At 41.0% G+C, this 24,344-nt stretch overlaps 1 protein-coding gene across 4 annotated transcripts in view; it reads right to left on the bottom strand.

The window, feature by feature from the left end:
* Window positions 1–24,344, bottom strand: part of FOCAD (focadhesin) — a 147,997-nt gene that overhangs the window by 47,970 nt on the left and 75,683 nt on the right. For all 4 annotated transcript variants that reach the window (XM_044427581.1, XM_044427582.1, XM_044427580.1 and 1 more), the window contains 6 exons: window positions 24,073–24,156; window positions 22,087–22,222; window positions 20,063–20,251; window positions 18,738–18,859; window positions 2,561–2,653; window positions 928–1,016 (listed from right to left, as the gene is read on the bottom strand). In XM_044427581.1, coding sequence (XP_044283516.1) covers window positions 928–1,016; window positions 2,561–2,653; window positions 18,738–18,859; window positions 20,063–20,251; window positions 22,087–22,222; window positions 24,073–24,156 — 713 coding nt within the window. The remainder of the gene's footprint in view (window positions 1–927; window positions 1,017–2,560; window positions 2,654–18,737; window positions 18,860–20,062; window positions 20,252–22,086; window positions 22,223–24,072; window positions 24,157–24,344) is intronic.

The raw sequence follows: 24,344 nt of genomic DNA, 5'->3' as shown, positions 1-24,344 counted from the left end.
GAAGACTTCAGTGATTGGATGGATGATAATGAAGGCACATTCAGGCATGTTGGACTACATGTATATTTATTTGCAGCTTTATAAGTTGCAACAGATGATCCTAATTTTTTTCAGGGAACATTTTAAGTTCCTGAAAGCAGTGTTTCCCAGCCTTGTGTTCTCCAAATGATTTGGACTTCAGCTTCCATCGGCCCTGGCCAGGACTGCTAATGGCCAGTCCTAGTTTAAAAGACTGGATGGGCACCAGGATACATGTTTACCGAAGTTCCAGTTTCTAAACAGCAAGGAAGCAGTCCAGCATTCTTCAAACTGGTAGCCAAGAAGCACGCTGGACTACACATTCTCTCAGCCCCAGACAACATGGCTGATGAATAAGGATGAAATACCCTACAATTTTTATTGGGTTTAAGTGTCAACAAAACAAAGCAACTTTGTAACATAGTTGTATCTCACACACACACACACACACACACACACACACACACACACACAGAGGCGAAAGAGAGAGAGAGACAGAGACAGAGAGACAGAGAATATACAAGCCAGGTAAGTTGACGGGACATTTCAATAACTAATTTCTTACAAGAAAGTTATGCCTGGACATCAGCATCCCTTTTCTAGCTTTCCGGAAGTGGTTTCTGTGCCAAAACAAAGCAGCTGGTTTTCCACTTTGCTGCCAATCCAATCACCAGATTTTCCAATCACCATATAAAGAAGAGCTACTGGTAAATAAAGCTGTTCTTACTGACAATACCTTCCCTTAGTTGTTCCCCTTTAAGCTAAAGGATTCTATCTGGCTTTTGTCATTAGCACTTATTCTGTCAGTAAAACTTGCAACTTGCAGTCCTTTGAAGTGTCCTCTGTGTTCTTTTCCCCACTTCCCTACCACCTTTTCAAGTGACGAGGAGCAGATCGTCAACCCCTTACCAGAGCCAGGCTGTAAATTGTTTGTATTGCACTTCTTCGGGTCCCTCTTTTCCATGCTTTAACTGCATCTCCAACTCAGCTTGCCTTCCCTGTACAATCACAACATAAATCAGCAGGAGACCTTGCACGGGTGGTAATCTAGAGATTTCTTTGGGGAACACTTTCATAACAGATGTAACCTTTTCCCTGGGGCCCACTTTGCAATCAAATCAAATTGTCCTTTATGGGCCCTTCCAGCACAATAAACTATGTGCTAAATGATGGAATTTGAATTTTTACTTCTGAGGAATGTGGATGCACCTAAGTTATAGGTCTAAATAAAATAATTAGTTCCATTAATTACTGTCCCTTGCCTCCACGTGTGTCTGTGTGAGAGAGGGGAACCCTCAAAATTGGGCACTCAGGGTTGGATCTACACTTTAGCTATACATATGGTGGTCCTATTGATGTCAATGGGGCAGGTTAGTCATTACTTTGTCTCATTGATTTCATTAGGTCTACCAGAAGTGTGACTAAGGATTCAGTTGTATACCTATCTCCCTGGAAGTGAGTCATACTGAACTAAGAGGGATGTACTTTTGAGTACACAGATACAGGATTATAATGCCACTTGGGTCCAACTCTTGGGCATTTCTGCTTGCTTGTGGGTATTAACTTTGAGAATGAAATGATATTGGTAAACAATAGCCTGCCTGTCTCACTAAACAAGAATTTGTTACACATTTCTTTCTTCTCATAGTTTGCTAACCATACAACTTCCCTAAAATAATAACAACAATAATATTAATAATGATCCCACTGGCATTCATTACAGTAGTATTTATAGAATGTGCTTCTAAAATCTAGAAGAAAATTTCCAAACTAAAGATAGTAGGAAAATGGGAAGAGATCATTTCATGAAATCAGTTCTCAGTGTGGCACTGTGACATATAAGAGAAAAACTATCATCTTCGATGAGTTACTGGATGGCTGTCATATGAAGCCCCCATGGAAAACTACAGTATGAGCCACAGATGATCCATGATAGAAACCCAGGGAATATAATACAAACAAATGAATCCAAAGAAACTCTATACTTTTCCAAAAGGTGTGAATAACCCTAGATCTTATGATAGTTTTTACACCTTTAATACCTCTCCACCATCACTCACTCAAGGTGTCCTCTCTCCCCTCACCCTTCCATGTTCCCAAGTCTGCTCTGGAAGGTTATTCAACCCCTGCAGCAGATTTGGGGAGCATGCTGGGAGAGGAGAGATCTATTCCACCAGTGGTTTCCATTTAGCTGGCAGGTTGACAAGAATGGATCTATATTACTTGCACTTCAGATCCATTCAAATAAATGGGAGAGGTGCAACCTAGTCTGTATACAGCCCATAGTCTCCAAGTGAGTACCCTGTGTCAAGAACTCGAAAGGCAGAAAGGAAAAGGTTAAGTATTCCCAAATGCTGGTAAGTCGCTTCAAATGTAGTGAACCAAAACTGTTTGCATCTTGCTTTCTCATTATTTTATATCTAGCTGACAGATTTACTCATTAATATGAATTATATATTTACTCCCCTATCCTTAATGCTCAGATAGGTAACACAAGCACAACCCTGCCCCACAGGCACAGACATAAGCCAACTCCTCATACTTGCAAAATTGCATGGTAGGCTCTCTCCATAAATCCTGCCCAGGACTGAGGCAGCAGCAGAGAGCGGTGCCATTCTGAAGGCTGAATGTTTACCTGCATTCCAAACAAAGGGAATTTGTTACATAGGAAAGAAATTAACAAAAATTACCAGAAGTTGTAGTCACCAAGTTGCAAAGATCCACTCAAACTCAAGCAGAAGCATCACTGATGACACAAGAAATTTGGCTTTTGAACTTACCATCTTGTCTTGGAACTTGCAGATTTTTTAGAACTCACGTTCACAGGTTTTATCAGACACAGAGACTATAACTATTGAGTTATGAAAGACTAACCAGTCTTTGGGCCTTGCCAGATGACAAACTGCTTCTGAAACAAAGGCTGCAATGCAATGCATACATACCAGGGCATAAGTCCCATGGAACTCAATGGCCCTTCTGCTGAGCAAATGAGAGGAGGAATGCTCTGTGAGATGGCTTCCTAAAGAAATTTGCATAGCAAAAGATCTGTTCTTCAAAATTAAAAAGTAAAAAAAATTCCTGGGTGTGCACAAGCCCTTGGGTACACATAAATCAACAATCTGGATCCCAAAGTTCACATAACAAATTTAATTGACTTCTTCTAATAAATGGCAAACACCACTTCACACTGAACAGAGCATTTCAGCAATCCTTATTTTTTGGTAGAGCTTAGTTAAAACAGATTTTACATAATTTAAGAGATATATAAGCTCAGAGATGTTTTTTAAAAATTGCCAAAGACCTTTCTAATGTTGTCATTATTACCACAATTCAAAAGAAAACCATTGCTTGGGATTGTTTCTGTTTGCAGTGAAACTTCAAAGCTCTCCATTTAAAAGAAAAGAAGAGAAAAGGAAAAAAAGAAAAAAGAACATTGTAATTAAAATGACTGCTGTGCATTGTTATGTCTCGTAATATTCTATGGCAGGCAAAAGAATTAGGTTTTTTTTTTCCAGTGTCCAATTATTTCTACTGTTGGCCACAACTAAAAACACAGAAAGTTGTCATGACAGCCATTTCAAACCAATCAAAATAAGTTAACTGAGCAGCTTCCAAGACTATATAACATTACATATATCGATACACACACACACACAGAGTTATACTGTTTTGTGTGTGTATGTCCTGAAATGATACCAGCCTGGGTTTTAGCTAGGCTCCCTCAGTTACCTTCTTTAATGCTGATTGTTTTTTTAAAAATTGAGAACATGTCAGAATACTACTAAAATCTACCTTTTCCTCAGGTTTATCTGAAATTTGATCTAAATTAATAACTCCCCATTTAATTAATTAAACATTTCAAAACAGAACACTAAAAATACTAAAATGAATAAAGCCAGGTACCTACTCTTAAAAAAAATTGTGGAAACAGAATAAAAAAGGAACATATTTACCAGAAACTAAGTAGGGATTAAGTTCTGCATTGCCTGCAGAAGTAGTCACCTCCCCCTCGCATGACCCTTTCACTTTCCCACATTTTTTTACAACCTAGAATCAAAATTGATTTAATTGGCATTGATACCACCTGATCTAGAATGTGTAAGACATATATTTTATGGCACAAAAAATAAACAAAGGCTAACTGACACTCGTCAGTTGTGTACGTATTCACCCGCTGAGGCAATACGTGGTAGAAACACCCTTGACTGCAAGCAAGGTTTCTTGGATAAGCTTTTATCAAGTTTTGCACATCTGGATCCTGCAATGTTTTCTCATATTTCCTGGCAAAGTTGCTACAGCTCTGTCAGGTTGGATGAGGACCATTGGTGAACGGCAGCTCTCAAGCTTTGTCGCAGGTTCTCCATCAGACTGAGGCCTGGCCTTGACTGGGCGCTTGGCAACAACTTCACTGGTTTTTTGGCTGTGCATACAGACTCACTGTTCTGCTGCAAGGTGAACCTTAACTGCCCTGCAGGCCCAGGCCCCTTAAGAGACGGAAACAGATCTTCCTGCATTTGGTTCCATCTATCTTGCTCCCAGTCTTGACCAGTTTCCCAGTCCTTGCCAAGGAAAAGCATGTCCAACATGATGCTGACACCACCGTGGCTCACTGTACAGATGGGGTTCTCAGGGCAATAAGCACTGTTGGCCTTGCAGCACACATAGCGTTTTGAAGCTAGGCAAAAGAGGACCAATGCTGGTCCATCAGAACAGAATCAGTTTGCTGTGTCACCCACATGCCTTTCTGCAAAGTCCACGTGGACTTTGAGATGGGTCTCTTTCAGCAATGGCACTCTTCCATTAAGCTGGGCTTTGTGAGACATCTGGGTAACCAACAGCCCCTGGATGGTTTCTCCCATCATAGTTGAAATTCTTTGCAGCTCCTTCAGAGTTACCACTGGTCTCTTGGTTGCTTCTCTAACTAATGCTCTCCTTTCCTGTCCACTGAGTTTTGGTGAACAGCCTTCTCAAGGCACAGCCCTGTTCTTTCCATTTTATAACAGTGGATTTAATATGCTTGAGGAGAAATTCCTTCTTTGGGATATATTTTTTCCTAACCCAATCCTATATTATTTATCACAGAGTTGTTTCGATAGCTCCTAGCTCTTCATTATGCTGTTTGCTTAGATATGCTCTCCAACAAACCCTGAAATGGGCATCTTTAATCTGAGATCTAGTGGCATTGGAATTACATGTGGGTAGACTCCACTCAACTACTTATAGTATTCTGGAGGATGCAAGTTGCACGAGAGATTATTTAGGCATGTTGCAGCAAAGGGGTGCATGCATATGCAAACAAGTGCCAGCTTGTTTTATGTTTAACTTTTATGCCACAATAAGCATAGTTTGCACCTTTACAGTGTTGAGTAACATGTGTACATTCATTCATTCATTCATTCATTCATTCATTTATTTATTTATTTGGAATTTTTGTATTCGCATAAGCCTCGGGATGGCTTCCAACATCATAAATAAAACAAACAGATAAGTACATCAAGTGGTAACAATGCCCATTAAATCAATTTCAATTCCAGGCTGTAACACAACAAAATGTGGAAGAATTGGGGTGGCAGGGAGGTGGATATTTCTGCAAGACACTGTATAACCAGGGTAAAGGCACAAAAAAGTCCCGAGGAATTAGGAGCTGTACATTTTTTTAGAGACCAGTTGGAGTTCCAGGAACACCACTGGCCTATGTGAGGTTTGGGACTTCAAATGATAGTTCTCTACAGTCTGTGGCCCAATTGCAGGAGCAGGCAACATGGTGCCCAGCATGGGGAACTGGGATCATTTCATAAGAAAGAGAGAGGTTCTCACTGCTCCCAGCTTCTTTTGCCATTGATGCCTTGGGCCACACATCGGGTTCAGAGACATTCTTAGAATGTTAAGATGACAAGTGGCTGCAGGATGATGGTTTCATCTGTAATGAGCTTATGTTGCGGCATACCTAAAGCAATCAGCTCCCCTGCCAAATGTGCCCAAAGAGGCTGCATGCCCCTTGGCTATTGGATAATATCCTTGCACTTGTTATGGTGCCCTTTTATGTTTCCATACCCTATGAACAACTTTGCCATTGTTGTTCTGTGGTGTCAAGTCATGTCCATCTTATGGCAACCCTACAAATGAAAGCCCTCCAAAATGTCCCATCTGTGTCTGCCCTGCTCATTTGTGGAGTAATCCGCCTCTGATTTACTCTTCCTTTTCTTCTTCTGCCTTCAGCTTTCCCTGGCATGATGACCTTTTCCAAGGAGTTTTGCCTTCTCATGATGTGCCCAAAGTAAGACAGCCCCAGTTTTGTCATTTTTGCTTCTAGGGAAAACTCTAGCTTGATTTGACCTAGGACTCGATTGCTCATCTGTCAGTCCAGGGTATTTCCAAGGCTCTCCTTCAGCAACATGTCTCAAATGCATCTATTTTCTTCAGGTCAGCTTTCTTCACTGTCTAGCTTTCACACCCATACATAGCAAGCAGGACTACAATAGTGTGGATGATCTATCTTTGCCTTACCAGCATTCAAAATAAACCAGCAACATTATCCTGATGGTCCCTATCATACTTTGATTCAGATAAGCATTTGCTTGAATGATCTTATGTGGATTCAGTTTTTAATGCAGGAGGACTGACTGAAGTACTGTTTGAAGCAATTGCAGAATGCCCATCAATTATAATGAAGTATCTTGTCAAGAACAGGTTGCGTTCATGTTTCTTTACCTATGAAGTTCTCATGCTATAGTTCTATGATTGATTGGCAAAACTACACCATGCCATTAAAAACTCGTGTGATCACACAAAGGCAGACATTTGGTCATGCCTTTCATATATGTTATGAAAACCCTAAGAAATTTGCTATACACTGGCTACATTTGAACATAATACTCCACCACGGTTTAGCATTATAAGTCTCCGTGAACCTTAGGTTTGTCTGTTTCCTCCTCCTCCAGTATGACTTCAAGGAAATCACACTTTCCATTCCCAATTTAAATCAATCACACTTTAGTATGTCATCCAAATCCTAAACTGTCAATAAGCTTTGCTGTGATTAGTTGAAACAAGCCAAGTTCAAAACTATGGTTTGACATTGGCTTGTTTCAACTTACCATAATTAACCACATTTTTCTATGGGTGCATATGATACAGCAAGCTGTGGTTAACCGAAAGCGGAAGCAAAAACTTCCAAACTTCTTGTGCTGACCAGAATGGAAGAGGTGGGAGAAGCAGGCAAACTTGAGACTCACTGTAACTTATACTTGTAATGATAAACTACAGAGTTGTTTTACCAATTGGTAAATAAGGCTATGCCTAACCACAGCTTAATGTGACATCTGAACCATCCCACAAGCAGACAGCAATCGTTTGGTAGGCTAGGTTTCACTAATGTATAAATATTATAGTGGTAGGAAAATCTGCAAAAAAGTCCTGTAAAACTTTGCCACTGCAACCCTAAATGAACTTAGTGAACTGACTTTAATGCAGTTCAGGATTGTGGCTTTCAGGGGTCAGGAGCCCTGGCAGCTCCAATTAAAACACAAGTCAGGAACAACTCTCCCAGACTGTTAACTACCAAAACACTTGAAGATAATTGTTGTCCAATCTAGTCCAGAAAGTACCAGCAAAACATGAAAAGGCTCTTTGGTTTTTTAAAATATCCTTTCCAGACACCCCTGGTTTGAAGAGTTGACCAAACAGCCCACTGTTACCGGAATGTGCTTCCAAAGGAACTCAGCCAGGTTTCATTTAGCAAACAATAAAACAGCATGCTACCACTTCAGGGTGAGTTAAGGGATGAGCTACTCAGTCACTCTTGAACAATTACAGGAACTTGAATAATCTGCAACTTCACATTGTCCACTGTTTATTGAAACTATGTTTCCCTTTCTCTTGGAAAAAAGCATATTAAAATGTGAATGATGCCTTATACATACTCTATTCTTGTTGATGGATAACATCTTATAAAGCTTAACCAGAGCAGTATTCTATGAATTACCACTTAGAACAAGGACATGAATGTTCCAGGTTGACACATGTGCCCAAACATAAGAGGATACGAGAGAGAGAGAGAGAGAGAGAGAGAGAGAGAGAGAATGCTTCCCACACTTTTGTATCCACTTAGTCCTAGTTCAGATGTTAACCTTGACCACAGATTCTGCTCCCTAGTATTGAAATGGGTGTGTCCATCCACTCCGTGGATAATATAATGTAAAACATGGATATCCAATGGGGAACTTTTGGTATGTGGGCATTGGCAAAAGTACTTATGTTACACATTATGAGCATGGAGGAGTAGAGTATGCGCGTCCACTCATCCACTATTGAATAAGATCTTCAGGTATGGCTAAGCAGATTGTTTTCTAATAATTTATTTGGAATACACACAGACAGACACACTTGGTTTACTGTATCCCTTTCATTATAAAGTTTAGCTGCAAATCATATTTAAGTTCTGGTACTGACTAAAAATGCAAACTGGTGTATGTAACCATGGAAATTAAACTACAATATTTAATCTTGCACCTATACAATATATGTTCTAATCCTTGCTTTGTATGTAGTGAAAAAGAATTAATTTTCACTGGCCCAAACTACCCTTTAGTTTTAGCATTTACATTCAAGCACAGTCTCCAAGGATTACTTTAAAATAAGCATGCTTCAAAGGCAGCCATATTAAACTCTAATCCTGCCTCCAGTTATTCAAAAAAAGAAAAAGAAAAGAGAAAGTTTCTTTGTAAATTCTTACAAGAACCAATAAAGTACTTCATAAAGAGAAGGAAATCAAGATTTTTACAGCAGATGAGAAAGTACAAAAGACACATAAACATTATGGCAACTAGATGGCAATAACTGCTGTGAATCCACCTCCACTATGTTTATTGGGTTTACTCTAGAATAATAATGACAAAGGATGCATAAACATAGCCGAACCACCCCAGTGTGAATTCCCTCATCATAATGTACTTTAGTAATCTGTATCATCCTGCCAAGAGGTACATTACACTGCAGATGTGCAGTGAAATGTGTCATAAAATGCTTATCTGTATGGGTCAATATGCAGAGTAAATGATACCTTAAATTCAAACTGTCACAGAAGGCTTAAGAGGGCATGCCAATCAGAAAGCTAGACCAGAGAAAAACTTTATTGTGTTCCTTTTAAGCAAGAACAGAACGATGCCACACAGATACCACTAAGTCTGGTGCCACTTGCAAAAGATGGCACTGTCCACACATAAATAAGCAAAAGTTGTCCACAGGAATAGGCAGAGGCTGGCAATAGAGAAAACAGAATGAGTATGAATGAACTCACAGTCTCCATATTTTATCAAACATTGAGGTGATAGGAGGAAAATGAGTTCAGGGATATTTCTTACTGGCAGCTTCTGCATAATCACATGAGGTCCCATCAAGGACTCGCATGAGAAAAAGGCAACAGAAGGATGTTGCATTGTGCAATCAAGCTCTTGATCAAGGATTGTTGCTGTTTCCCCCTACATCCGTTCTTCATTCAGCCTTTAAATCCCAAGATGATTGAGAAAAGAACTCTTTAGAAATTATACTATACAGTGATCCCCTTCTTTGTGTTGTGCTGGTGCTGTAGAAGCCGCTGGAACATCCTTCCTTGTGGTGCCTCCAGGAGTAGAATGAAAATTACATGGCACTAAGCTGGGAAAGGCTTCTGGCTTCTGTTTATTTTTTCTGCTAGTATAGCATCAAAAATTATATCCAGATTTGCTAATATGAAGATTGCCTGATTTACCTCTACTTCTATTTTTCAGTGTTCACGCCATCTGCCTGGTTTGCACAAGATAAGGACAGCTCTGAGTTCACAGTGGGATTTAATATTTTCAAAAATGGAAGATCAATATTTGTCTGCTACTTTCTTGTTCCTAGTGGTCTAGGGGCACTGAAAACTAAAAAAATCACAAAATCTGGTACAACTTGAACTTGTGAAAACACATTCCACCACATCATGTGAAGATTCTGACTACTGCAGTCATAATTCTGCCTTCCACCTTATTCTCTCTCCCCTGTCCTGTCCTTCCCACCATTGTGCTCTCCGTAACACCTTACCCGATAAGAGACCTCAAAAGCTAGAGCATTTTTGTGGCCTTGAGTTGGCGTCTTTCCTGTAGCACTGCTCCAAATTCTTCTAGCTGAATCTCTCTGGAGGGCATCAGCCTGGGGAAGACTGTCCTAGACTATCATGGAGACAGACTGTGGTGACATAATACCTGCAGGCAATGCTGTCTGAGGGCACAACAGCTGGGGCAGCAGGGCCCGCTGGTCCTGGCTGCCCCCCCCCCCCCCGAGAATAAAACAAACCCAATCTCCTCGGTCACTGAGTGCTCCTGGGCCCTTGGGGAGAACCAGCAAGAGATTCTACTGAAATCCTCTGCGGCACATCTGTGTCCTTAGAGGAAGACCGCTAGGCTGCAGCCAGCATTTTTATATATCATCTCATCTCATCACCCACATTTTTCCCTTCAAGGAACCCAAGGCATCTCACATAACCCTCCTCTTCCCCCTCATCTTACCCTTACAACAACAACCCTATGAGGTACATTAGGCTGAGAGTCAGTGACTGGCTCCAAGTCACCCAGAAGTGCTTTGCGTCTGAGTGGGCACTAGTTGCTGCCACAGTGTGAGCTTCCCTGACCCAAAACCGTGGTATGCCTCTTGTGAACTTCCTTGCTTTCACCCCAAAAGCAAACCATCTGAGTTTTGGAGAAAACTGGATAAAAGCTGGACTAAGGACTCCAGAGAATTACGGAATGGGAAAAGGTTGGTCAGATTCTGGGCAGGAAGCAAAAGGTAGTTTTAAGAGGCAAATCAGTTGCAGTGTGTAAGCAATAAGCAGTTCAAGGAAGCCAATCAGTGGCAAAGAACAAGGAAGAAAACATAGTCTATCGAGCACAGCCTGGCTCCTTGAAGACCTACTATGTTCATGGCGAGGTTCTCCTGGTGCTTGTATCAGCTCTCCTCGACTTTGGTTGGAGAAAAACTATACCTGTGCACCTGTGCCAAGGAAAGCTTGGGAAATCTCTCCACGTGCCTACCTCAAGTTTCCTTACTTCTGGGGAGCCTTGCTCTTATCTCCTGCGCTGAAAAAGAAAGGCCCTCTCCCCACACTTCCTTTCCCAGTGGAGTATGTCTCATCCAGTCCTGCCCCACTGGCCAGAGCGGAGATTTCTGAGGAATCTCTTGCTTGTCTGACTGTCTTCTGACTGTCCAGTAATGCCTCATTCTCATCTCTGCGATGGATTCTATGAGATTCCTACTGCTCAGTATTATTCTTATTGCTCCTACTGCTAAAGCACCCAGACTGTTTGCTATTGAATAGACTGGCTAAGTGGGAGCTTGGCCTACAGATGACCTCAGCCGGGTCATCTGCACTGCAATACCCACATCAGGTGACCTGGCCTCTCACTGATTGCAAAAGGGAGATTTCTGTCTCTTGGACCCAAGTAAGATGGAGTCAGTATGGTCTGGCTGAGAGGGCTATTCCAAGCCTACCATAACTCAGAGGCATGTCATTAGCATTCCAGTCTGTGAATATGCAGCCTGGAGAATCCTTTCATCAGATGAAAAACAGGAAAACCATGACTCCAATAATATCTTGGGAGGGGCCGCAAATTGCAGACCATCTTGCTGCCAAATTATAAACACACAAACACACACTACTTTTCTCACTATTCCTGGGGCTCTAAACTGGAGGTACTATTTCCTCTGCGGGCAGTAATTTAACATAAATAAAGCTTATTAATGTCAGTTAATACTGAAACCAACCAAGAATTTAAACTGAGCACTTGCTCAGTGACCAGCTGACACAAATAATTTGTTTCAATGAAATTAGCAAAGCAAATGATTCATCAAGGCACTGCAGGCAGCCCTTTCTACCTAAAATTAAACCTTGCAGAATGTGTACTACTTAAATATTATTTTATATAGGTTGTCACATATCTGATTGTTTTCCTTCCCATCATAAAATTAACCCCAAAACATCGATTCATAGAAGTGACATCAAAGTAAGAGTCCACTGTGCTGCAGTATTTGGGGCAACTTCAAGCAAGGAAACTTCACTGGGTAGCCTCTCCATCTGAAAGAGGCAGAACTTGCAAGCTACTGGGAATCCTCTTAATCTGCATTTTTCACTTGGAGTACTTGAGAAATTGGGCTTTTGCTCCCCCTGGGGTGCAGGCAAACGCCTGACCCTGTCATCCACTAAAGCCAGTCATGGAAGGAATATTTGGAAACAAGCCATGTAATGTGCTGGATTCTTTGATATTTAAAAATACTTTACACTCACTAATTATAAACAGATTCTCTCAAGCAGCTTTATATAACAACATTTTTGAAAATGCTTCAGTACTGTAACATTACATTGCTGTTTCTCCACATGTTTCAATTCCTTTTATAATCCCTGTGTATGCCTTGCTCTTTTGTGAGGTATGCACTTGAAGCCAGGTTCTCCTTTTTAGGAATGTTTTAACATTCTATCGACATATGATGCAGGGCACTGGGGAATAATAGTTCAAACACCAAATATGTTTCAAATTAAGCATTTTTAGCATTAAACATTTTGATGTTCATACCAATGTAATATTATATTTACATTTCAAAGATGTTTAAGCACTAAAGATTTTTAAAGAAGCAGTGTGTGTGTGTGTGTGTGTGTGTGTGTGTGTGTTGGGTCTGGAATTCAAGTTAAATGCCATACTTCAAAATACCAGCCTGATGAAGCAGTGCAATAGTAATTCATTCACAAAAGGAAGAACAGATATAATAGCTGGTCCCATTTTCAATTCAGGTCTTCTCCAACCAGCTTTTCCTTGAAATAAAGCTTTTTTTCCATAAATGAACTACAACAGGACTAAGGTGACACTTCTGCAAAGGTAAGTACCTGGAATATTCAAACTGTATGGAAGTAATCTGATTAGAACATGGGAACTGAACTTTTTTGTTTCTGTTGATGGCTACATTTACTTTCCATCAGGAGCTCCATGCTAATAGAAGGCAGGACAAAAGCAGGGGGGATGGAGAGGGGGGTCTCCCCCCACACACACACACCCTTCTCCCCCCACCCTGCTCTGTTTCTGGCTGTCCAGGGAGATGCAGTGCCCTTCTGTCCTTAACAGGAGTCTTGTTAAGGACTCTTGCCAGGAGTCTGAGCTGATTGCATACGGAGAGCTTTTGAAATTAGGCCAAGGGCTGTATGCAATTCTAGGTCTGCTGGTTGCCCACTTCTATGTCATAAAAAGCTTAGACTAAATTTAACTGAACCAGAGCACCAATTTATCTAATCAAGCATGACTTGATAGCCAGGTCAGGTATTTGCCAAAGCCCCCAGACTGGAAAAGAGTCCATTGTCCACCCGTACAGCCATTCTCATTTGCCCAGAAGCACCCCAGTAAGTCAAAAGGCAGTCTGAGAGAAATTCACTGCGTTCTCTCCATTAAGGGACCTACTGAGGGATTCCCTGTGCACAACCTTGAGTGGCCACTGACAATGTCTTAATGCCATTTTCTCTTGGAAGAAGAGGAAGAGAAGGAATAACTGCCTGTACTGTCTCTTCAGTAAAATATGTGTTTCATTCCCTAATCCTATGTTTATAAACATCAATCTTTTTGCTTTTCATCTTCTCTGAAGGGAAACAGGAAACACTTAAAATGTATATTTTGTATTATCAGATAGTATTTTAGCATTTAATTTTTCTGAACCACCCAGCCAGCATTATTTATCCATATAGAAATGTGCTAAATCAGGAAATAGAAGTCCCAAAGAAGTAAGTGAAACAGTCATACCACCAAACTCGAAAGGTTAGGACTTCAGTTACCAGTTGTTGCTTTCCCTTTTCTTGCTAAAGAAGCAGTCTTCTGTGCCCTAAAAATCCAACTGCCATTTCAAGCTACCTTTCCCTAAGCTATTTAATACTGGAAGGAATAAAATTATTGCTACCTTCACCTCTCTGAGCCTTCAGAAAAATTGCATGCATGACAGTTATGAACTGCACCAGCAGAGTTTTAAAAGACATATAAAAGGCATATTTCTCTCTCATTATTTTTTCAGTTAGCTTTATTTATTTTTTTCCCATTTCAGAGTTAATACAAAAATGTGTACGTATTTTTCTGGATGCCCGCCAATCCAAAATGAAATAAAGAAAGAAAACAGCACCAGACAAAATAAAAATCTTGAGGTTATGTGAAGTGGAATAAAGACAGCCATGTCACTTTTTAGAGGGAGAAAAGTACTTTCCTCATTCTGAAGAAGGAAAATCTTTTCTCCCAGGAGCCACAAAAAATGGTAAAGTACCTCTTCACAAAAAGAGACTTTGTAAAAACAGTGCAGATATTAAGTGTGCATGTTAATGTAGGATTTTTTTTCTGTCTAAACATGCACAGGATTGCAGCCCAAGTCAACTAAGCTCGATTAAATGCAGCCATCAGGTCAGCTCTTGGTCTTTCCCAGGAGGCCTTTGTGCTGATTGCCCGGCTACACTGAGGCCAAGGCCTGCTTCAACCCCAATTCTGCATCTGCCACCAACATGCAATTACTCTAACTCCTGAGTAAGAGGAGCATCCTAGAGTTGGAGGGTCATTTTCAGCCTGAGTGGTGCAAACTGCCCACTAACTGGCCACTCACAGTGCGATAACCCAGGTTGTTCTGCTCTTGGTCTAAGCATGGAACATATTTTTTACATTAGGAATGGAAATACAAAAGTATGAGGAGAGAAAACAGGCACCAGAAAAAGAAACAAAACAGCTTACTCTGAGAGCCAAAACAAATGGAGAGCCAGTGCAATGTAGCAGTTCAGAGAGTAGGACTTAGGGGATCTAGATTCTAGTCCCCACTTAGCCATGGAGCCAACTGGATGACTTGAGACCAGTCCCACTCTCAGCCCAACCCACCTCACAAGATGGTTGTTGTGGGGATAAGACTGCGAGCAGCAGGGGGAGAATGATTTAAGCTGCTCTGAGTTCTTTAAAAAAGAAAAAGGTGGAATACTATTCTAATAGATAAATAACTTACTTAAATCCATATATAGCAGTTATTTCTTTTTTCATTTTTTTCCAAAATAAGCATAAGGAGCCCAATCTGGTCAGGGTTCCTTGTGCTTGCTCTACAACAGTGCTTTTTTGGTTTAAAAAAAAAAAAAAAAAAGTGCCGGAACTCACATCTTGGGGTCACAATTTTACACAATGGTCGCCGCTGGCTGAGTCAGTGCATAACCACACAACCGATCCCAAGTCGAGCAGCGTCCCAAGCCGAGCAGCACCCTCACAATCAGTGCCAACAATCAGCGCTGACACATAAACAGCCCGCAGGCACTATGTTAATCAGTTCTGCCACCGATCTGCTACGCCCAACAGGGCGATTCACAATCACTTGGAAAAATCCGTCAAAAAAAGGTGCCGGAATGCTGTTCCGGTGCGTTCTATGACAAAAAAAGCCCTGCTCTACACTAAAAATGAAAATAAATACCTCTAGGTACTAGGAACAGATTTAAATAATGCCTGTTTTGGTCATAAGTAACATGCTACACAATCTTAAAACAGAATTTAAACTTTTGTGAGGAGACAGTATCACTCACAAGGTTCAGCACATAAGAAATTTTGTTAGGGAACAAACCTTTATTTCAAACCTGTGATAACAGTGTGGATGGATCCCCCATTCAAATGTGACCATCTGAGCAGAATATTGATATTCAGGATATTGCATGCTCAACATCTACACATCCAAACCACTTCAAGATTGGGGAAAGCAATAATGCTAGGGGAAGTCAAAGGCAGAAGAAGATAAGGGAGACCAAATACGAGAAGAATCAATTCCATAAAGAAAGCCACAGCCTTGAGCTTACAAAAGGTGAGCCAGGGCTGTCAAGGACAGGACATTTTGGAAAGCATTCATTCCCAGGTTCACCATAAGTCTGGGTGATGGCAAATTTGATGGCAAATAGGAATAACTCCCCAATTTCCTTCACCGTATCTAAAACGCTTTGAGCATTTTGATCCACAGTCACTTTGTCCTCAGTACTAAATTACTTTTCAGCCTGGTATTATCATCCACAGCAATTCAAAAAGGAGTAGGCTCCTCTTTAGTATTCTAGTTCTAGGGACACCTTATCTTTGACATACAGAGCTACTTAGCTACCAACAGACCCCTCCCTGTCATCTTCACAGAACTTCTATCTAGGGATAATTTTATCCCACTGAATCTCTCAATAGTAATGATGCAAAATTCCACCCAGAATACAACTTCCTTGTGTTCTTTGGACTTCGACCTTGGCCTAGGAAGCAAGCTGAGCCACAATCAAGTCTGTAAACTCTTAGGAATGCCAGTGGGTCCCTTCTTTGTGCCACATTATTCTCCTGCTACGCATGCCGAGCCTACATGTAAGGAAGCAGAATTCCTCTTGCACAGCAGATGTCCCTCCCTAGCACTACAGCGGGAGCTGCCTCTTCATGCAAGCTCGCAATGCAAGTCAATCTTAGGGCAGAGGAAGAACAGGCTAGAATCTGGGGAAGTGAGCTGGGAAAATCGGATGGCTTAAAAAACCCACAAACCAAGTTCCTTACACATTGTACCATCAGGTTTTCATTATTTAATTATATTTGTGTTTGTTAGCAAGCACTCTTGCCCCCTCATATTGACTCAAGACACTTTTAGCAGAGCCATAAAAACACCTATACGTTGTGCCCCTCTGCTAATGACTTTGGTTGCTTTTAACCCCTTGGCCCTTTGACCAGCTGCCATGTTCCACTGTCTTTTCATCAGCATGTTCTACACCATCCTCATTTGGACGGTCTGAAATATTTACATTCCTATCCTGTATTTTCTCCCAAACTGGATTTTCCCTAGCTCTTGTTCACTTTCTCCCAGAAGCTGGCTTACAAGCTACTCTGTTACCATTTTGATATGACAGCCAACCACACACACACACACTTAATGGCCATTGTCACAGATCTGACTCATCTAGTTCTCTTTTTTCCCCATTAGCATTACGCTGGTGGCCAAATGGAACCGCCAGCTACTGACCTAGAAGTGACTTTAATGAGTCCATTTAAGAATACCCCAATCAGCTCTTAGATCTACTTAACCCTTCACACGAGAAAAAGATGCAACCATTATGTTTGTCATAAACAGACATCTGTCTTTTTCAAAAATTACTACGTACACGGACACTTTCCGCAAATGTCGTGCTCTTTTGTTCTTTATCAGAAGACAAGACATAATTGCATTTGCTTTTGGACTATTTTTTAAAGCTAGCTGGGTTGAACAAGAGCTAGACATGAGTGGCTGCCAGTGAAAACCACAGCCCCATGTATGCTTCTCTTTTCTCTGTCAAACGCAACACATGACCTGACCACAAGTTCCACTGCCACCACAAGCAGCCAGTGATGTAGGGGTAGTAAAAATGTACAAAGCTATTAAGTTATATACTGAATATTACTAGAAATCATGGGAGAAAGAGAAGTGAAAGAAACACAGAGCCATGGCAGCTCTGCATCCTGTAATGTCCAGTTCTAGGTTAAGCGATGCTATTTAAAAAATAGAAAAACCTTTCAATAGAATCATTAGGCTCCCTATTTATTGTCCTTTTTAGAAGGATATGCCCCCTTCAATAAGGTTTACTTCCTGACTCTGTATTATCCAAAATGGCCCTCAATAACTCTGTTTTTACTGGCCCTGCAGAGTACCTGTTATGAGCATAGAGACAGATCAATGGAAATCACAGGAATAATGAAGTGAAGCACCATTCCGCCTGCCCTGGCTGCTTAGCTTCATGAATATAGCATTATCCTGAAGGCAGTTTTGATACATTCAGCTTACAATATGATGCCTTCCAGAAATATTAACATAAGAAGCCCTCCGTGGCACAGATGAAATATTCCTACTTTGCAGTCATGGCTGTCACACAAATGCTGGAAGAGATATAAAAAATTTTATCACTTTTAGTTATGGTGTCTGACCAAAACCTTTCTCCAGAAATATGTGCTATTGCCCATAATGCTGTGCAATCTTATTAATTCTGATGCACTTCAAGGGAGATACCAAGACACCTATTCTTGCTCTCACATGTTCTTCTCCTGACTGTATGTCTGGTGTTTGCAGTTTCTACTAAAGATCAGTTGCTGTAAATGCTCTATTTAATGAAAATATTTGATAACCAGGTCTTGCTTAGCTTCTGTAATTATTAATCGGATGTTCATTTCTTATTCTTGTCCCCACTCCAAGTCACATTTCACATGGGAGGTTAAAGCTTCAGTTTACAAAAGCTTGGTACACACAGTCAGCCACATCAATGTAATATCCTGGGGTGCTGGGAACAATTAAGAGATATGCTGTGTTATTATTACAGTAACAAGGAGGTAGGGGTCACTCCCCAGGTTGCAATCCCCTAATTGTTTTTCAGACAGGCCCAAATCTGACAGCACTGTAAGCAGATTAGTCAGAACTGCTAGGAAGAGTTGAAGGGAAAACTTCAGCTTTGATTTATATTGATGATCTTCAGAGAAAACATTTCAGCACAGAGAGCATTTTATTAGATGTATTTATATGTTCCATTCTCCTTAATTGTTCCTCACAGCAAGTTTACTTAATTAAGAGTAAATTACAGCATCACACAGCTTGCAGCTACCATTTCCTAATTAAAATAAGCAAACGCAAACTCAGGTTGGGAAAGGAAAGGACACAGAATGGTTGTACAAGCAGAAAGCAGCAACATTTACCTCATGGATAAGCGCTACTAACATCTGCTGGAAGTTGCGCCCCCGACTGGCTAGAAACCGACTGATAGGTTTGCCATCCTTACCCACATGGATTGGAAGATCATAGCTCAACAACATGCCAGCTAAAAGAAAATAAAATATAATACATGCATTAGATCACCGATAACTCCAAAAGGTTGTATTACCGGAAAAGTAGGGAAAGCTGAAAGTAGGAAAGCCAGAGGGACTATGGAAATTATGTCTAACATTCTTCAATCTGAAATCTCTTTAAGTAAAAATAATTAGTTTTACAAATAAGGTATTTGTATTAGTTTTACATTGCATTCTTATCCCTTAATCCCATTCTTATCCCAGCTTAATTATCCCAAGTTGGTTTCTGCTTTCTGGGATGAAAACAGCTCTGGCACATTAAACAAAAAATAAACTTGACTATAGTATATAGAGGAAACTTGATTTATTGACTTTTCCTGCTTCTGCCTGTCCCATAGAATTGCTGCTATTGCTGACTACCAGTTTCTCAAACACTGAGAAAAAGGAAATGTCATTGCTGTGACTGGGATTCCAGTAAGCGCCATGGGAGTGGAAAATAGGATGGGTGTAGGATGAAGAGGGGAAGAGGCTTCGGGAACTGACACAACTAGCAAAATAAAAACTTTGAATTGAAGCCCAATTCAAGGCATTGGCTTTGATCTTTACAGCCTGGGACTATGTTAACTAAAGAGTTGACTCTTCTGTCATGTACTTAACCAGACCCTGACTTGATCTTAGGGGCTCTTCTTTGGTTGCCTCTGTCAATGAGGTGTGGCAGGTGGCTACTAGCAAAAAGGACTTTTTAGTGATACTGTTTCAGTTGTCAAATCTCCTCCCCAAGGAGCCTCACCAAACAAATGCCTTCTTTTCTCCAGGCTTTTAAAAGTCTTACTGTTACCAATCAAGAGTGTTGGACTAAGAGTGGGATTCAAATCCTCACCCAGCAATGAAGCTTACTGGGTGATACTGGCCCAATTGGCCTAACCCACCCCTTCAAAGTTGTGAGGATAAAATGGAGAAGGGGAATTACTTATGTCACCTTGAGCTCATTGGAATAAGGATGAGAAATAAATGGAATAAGGCATTTGTCTTGCATCTTAAACATGAGCTGTTTCCCTCTTTATGCTAATTGCAGTACACAGTTTATTATTTGGTGAATTGTCTGGATAACACTTTGTTGCAAGGGAACATACCAATAATGCGGGGTTTTTTAAGTGGAAAAGAAACAATTCAGCTGACCAAAGATATTCTTCCAAGTGACAGTCTTACGCTCAGCTACTCTCAGGGAACTTTACCTGCAAGGCCAGGCTTTAGCCCTGGCTGCTTATTCCTCTCATACATTTTCAACATGAAGTTTGGAACCCCTGATACAGTCTTCCCTTGATCTGATCGAACCGCACTTCCTCTCAGCGCAGAATGGTATATTCCACGAGGCATATTGGCCATCTCCTGTTTCACAAGCGATGCTGCAAACTCTTCAAATGCTTAAGCGGAGAAAGAAAGAAAGAAAGAAAGAAAGAAAGAAAGAAAGAAAGAAAGAGGTGATTGACTGGGGAAATAAGAACCACCCAGCTGATGGAGAACCACAGCAATTATCTGGGAATCTTAGGCTGAAATAACTGGTAATTCCATATTCAGCTGACAGCACCAAGGTCACAGTTCTCATACCTTCTAAGCAAGCCTGTGCAACTCCATGTTCACCTCCCACTCAAAACATCACCTCAGGAAACCTTCAATAAATGGTGTCAGATGTTCCAGCTCAGGAGAAAAAACAAACAGCCAGAGCTGTTTTATATGTCGATCAATGCGCTCTTTGTTTGATCATTGACTTACCAGTATGGAACAACAGAAGCAGAAATGACCTTTACCTTGGCCAGTGTAGCTCCAGTTGCTCACCTACATGAGAATCTTTGCTATTTAAAACAAAAGCATCCAAACAACAGATATTGAAAAAATCAATCAATGCAACAGGTAAGACTAATCAAGGACCCTACAGCCATGGTTTTTAAACTCTACCCAAGTTTGCCACTGGAGTTGTAAAGAATTACTGTAATGTTATTACACTTGTGAAAGTAAAATGCAGTCACTCAGACAACATAGGTTTGTATGGGAGGGTCTGCAGCAGGGTTACCCTTTTCTCCATCATGAATTTCCAACTCCTGGCAACATGGTTAGGTTAACAGTCTGTTAGTGCTTTTTATTATATAATGAAAAGTTACTCTCCTTTGTTTTCCTTCTAAAGGGGGGCTTGGAACAACTGTTTCACATTAACCCTGTGGCTCTGATGCACATTTTTCCTGTACCAGACACAATGCTGAGATCCCTACGAATTGCAGCAACCATGGGATAAAAGATCATTTGCTTGTTCTTGTAAACCAGACATACACAAAGTGTCACAGAATCAGTTAACAGAACCCAGCCAGACTCTGGAATGTCTCTCCAAAAAAAAAAAAAAAAACCCCACCAACCCCCACCACTCTTTTCTCATCCCACCTCTGCAAACTTTCTCATTAAAAAACAGCTCCATTTTTATTTAATAACAGTATAACAGCCAGAGGGAAGCATGACAAAAATGAGCTGAATATTTATAGAAAAGCAGGGGAGTTTCCCTATAAATATAATGCCAGTTCTGCTAGACAAATCAAAAACTTAATGTGACCACAAAACTAAGCTGCTGTTTATACTGCAGGATATCCTGATTGCATTTTTTGCCAATTTCATCCACACTCTTTAGTGCATTTGCCTCACATTGTCTTCTCCTTGCATATATTAAATCTAGGCTGGACCAAAGCATAATTCAATACCCAAGAGAGAATATGAGCTTTTCCTAGCCTACGTTTCAAAATAATTTGAAAGCAAAAAAGCAAGTGCCTCCTCACTCCAATATCTGAACTAGTACAGAACACAAATGCTCTTGAAATAATTTGCCCAGATTTTTTACTTTTGATCTTTCTGCAACAGTTCTTTGGTTCTACATAGCTACAGGTATATCATATCTATGATATAAGAATGTCTCCAAATATCAAAAGCATTTTTTGGCCTGGTGTGTTGAATAACTTCTCAGAGCTTAAGAATGAGTTAGATCCATCATTCCAGCACTCTGTTTCAACCAGTCAGATGTCTCTGCAAGGTGATGGCCATTTTCTTGTCCCTGATCCACAGTACCACTGATCTAAGTGGATCACTTAGTGCAGCTTAACTGTAGTGATAGCATTGCTTCTAAGCCAATCATTTGGCAACAGTGTTAAGACATTACATGGAACGGAAGCAATGACATAGAAGGCCTCAACGGAAATCAAAGTTTATGACTGCATTATACCTGGAAAAACAGAAGGGGGAGTGAGTGACATCAATTTGATATATGAAGCACCAGGAACAGAGAGATCCACCTCTTCCTCATCTCCGTCCTCTTCAGTGATATCCATTTCTTCATCATGGTCTAACTCTGGCCTTGCCTGTATGAGTCATCCATGAAAAGGAAAATACATACAGATTTCCCACAGCTTCACAAACTGAAAAGTACATTTGCCTCCATTAAGTCCAACCAAGGATAAGAAATCCGTGAAGTGGATAAACGTCAGTTTTGAAGAAGAGAAGTATGACTTCAGTATTCTACTGGCCTATTATCAACCTACAGATCCTTCAGCTGTGTTTATAAGTCACTTTCCAATACAAAATTACACACAGATGCATGGATTTTCAACCAAACAATTAGCTTTAACTAAAAAATACCATTTGTTAAAGGTACAGTGAAAGTACCTGAACAGAAGAATGATACAGGGAAACAGGGTAGAGACAGGTAGTAGAGGAATAGTCTTCCCTTTCCTGACCCTTCATTTCAAATGAAAAGGACAGCTTACATCTCAGAGGTGTGCAGAAGTTGCTGCAACGAACACTTTTGCTCTCTACAGCGAAAAAGATGGCACTGCCCTACCCACCCACACATAAGAGCCAGAAGAACTTTACGGCAACCGGACAGTGCCTCAGTGACACCTGTGGGCCCTGGATGAGCTTAGGGAGTGCACGGCAGGAGTGGGAGACCCCCAAGCCTTGCTGCATTCCATTGCTCGCTACTCATCGTGGGTGACAGGTGAAGAAGAGCGTTTCCTCTGTCTGGAACGCTGCATAATTGGTGTGCTGGGTTGCATGGAGCACCCCTGCAGATGGAAGAGGCTTTCTTCTTCAGCCTGTCACCCCGTATGCGTAAAGGGTGACAAGCAAGGTGGGTGGAGCTAGAACATTCCCTCCCCTTACATGTTTAGCTAGTCAGGTTCAGAGCACATGAACGAGGCTACTGAGATGCTCAGAGAGTGGAAGAAAGAAACATTTTAAACTAACCGAACCCGGCTGAACTTTAAAAAAAATGAATGGATTTCCATCTACTTTAATAATTATTATATTATGTGTGTCTGTGTTTGTGTGTGGGGAGGGGCGAGGGGGAGAAAGAGAGAGAGCAGATCTAAACCCAAAATTACAGCAAAGTTTTGATTTTTCTTCACTCCTCCTTGCCTATGCTAGCCTTTTTCCAGAATTTTCCTGCAATGATAACATACTTTCATACCACTCTTTCTGGCAAATCAAAACAGGGGGGAAATTCAGAAAACTATAAATAACAAAATCCTATAGTGAGAGGCGTAGTGGTTAGACTGTTGGACTGAGGACCCAGGAGATCTGACTTTCAGTCCCCCAACAGGCATGACACTCATGGTGCAACTTTGGGCTAGTAACTGAAGCTCAATCTAACCTACCTCACAGGAATGTTTTTGTGTGAATAAAATGGAGTGAATGAGGGCTAGGCAAACCAACTTGGGTTCCTCACAAGAAACAAAAATTCAGGCTATAAATATAATGTAATAATCATGATATAACATATGCAATAAAATCATTATATGTTAAATGTACACAGAGGAAAAAAATGACAAGTACAGCCAAAGCTTAATGAGTGTTCAAAACCCTGTCTGAGAGTTTAGCAAAGGAAAGCGTTCTAACTGCCTTGGGGAAAACATTCCTTAGGGGCTGCCCAAGACATTTTGCTGCTTGGAACAAGATGGCATACCCTCACCTTCCATGTGCAACCAGACAGCCAGATTCTTCAGCACTGAGGGTGGGACCACATCTTCCACGGCACTAAGAACAAGCAGGCTAACTCTGGTTAGCAGAACTAACTGCATGGTAGACAGATGATGGGTCCTCCGACACCTTACGTTCACCTCCCACCATTTGTGGCCACGACAACTGGTTTAGTCTGCCTAATGGTAGAGCCAGCCCTGCTCACCTCCCATGTATGAATGAAGGTGCACCTTACCTGTTCAGGAAGATGAAGTATGGTATGTTCTGCAGAACCAAACTGAGAGAGAGAGATGTATGCAGAGGTGGCTACGAGAGGATCCTAGAGAAGAAAAGCCATACACCTCTGTATTAAGTAGCCGGAGAGAAGCAAGGGAAAAGTTTAATTTGCCTATTCACTTAAACCAGCCTTCCCCAGTCTAGTGCCCTCCCACCCTCAGATGGACTACAACTTCCATCATTCCTGACTATAAGCTCACTGCTTGACGCCGCAAAGAGTTGAACTCAAAA

This window comes from Varanus komodoensis, unplaced genomic scaffold (genome assembly GCF_004798865.1).
Source record: "Varanus komodoensis strain SLA01 unplaced genomic scaffold, ASM479886v1 scaffold19, whole genome shotgun sequence".
In the NCBI taxonomy this organism is placed as follows: Eukaryota; Metazoa; Chordata; class Lepidosauria; order Squamata; family Varanidae; genus Varanus; species Varanus komodoensis.
This window is presented reverse-complemented; position numbering and strand designations above follow the sequence as displayed.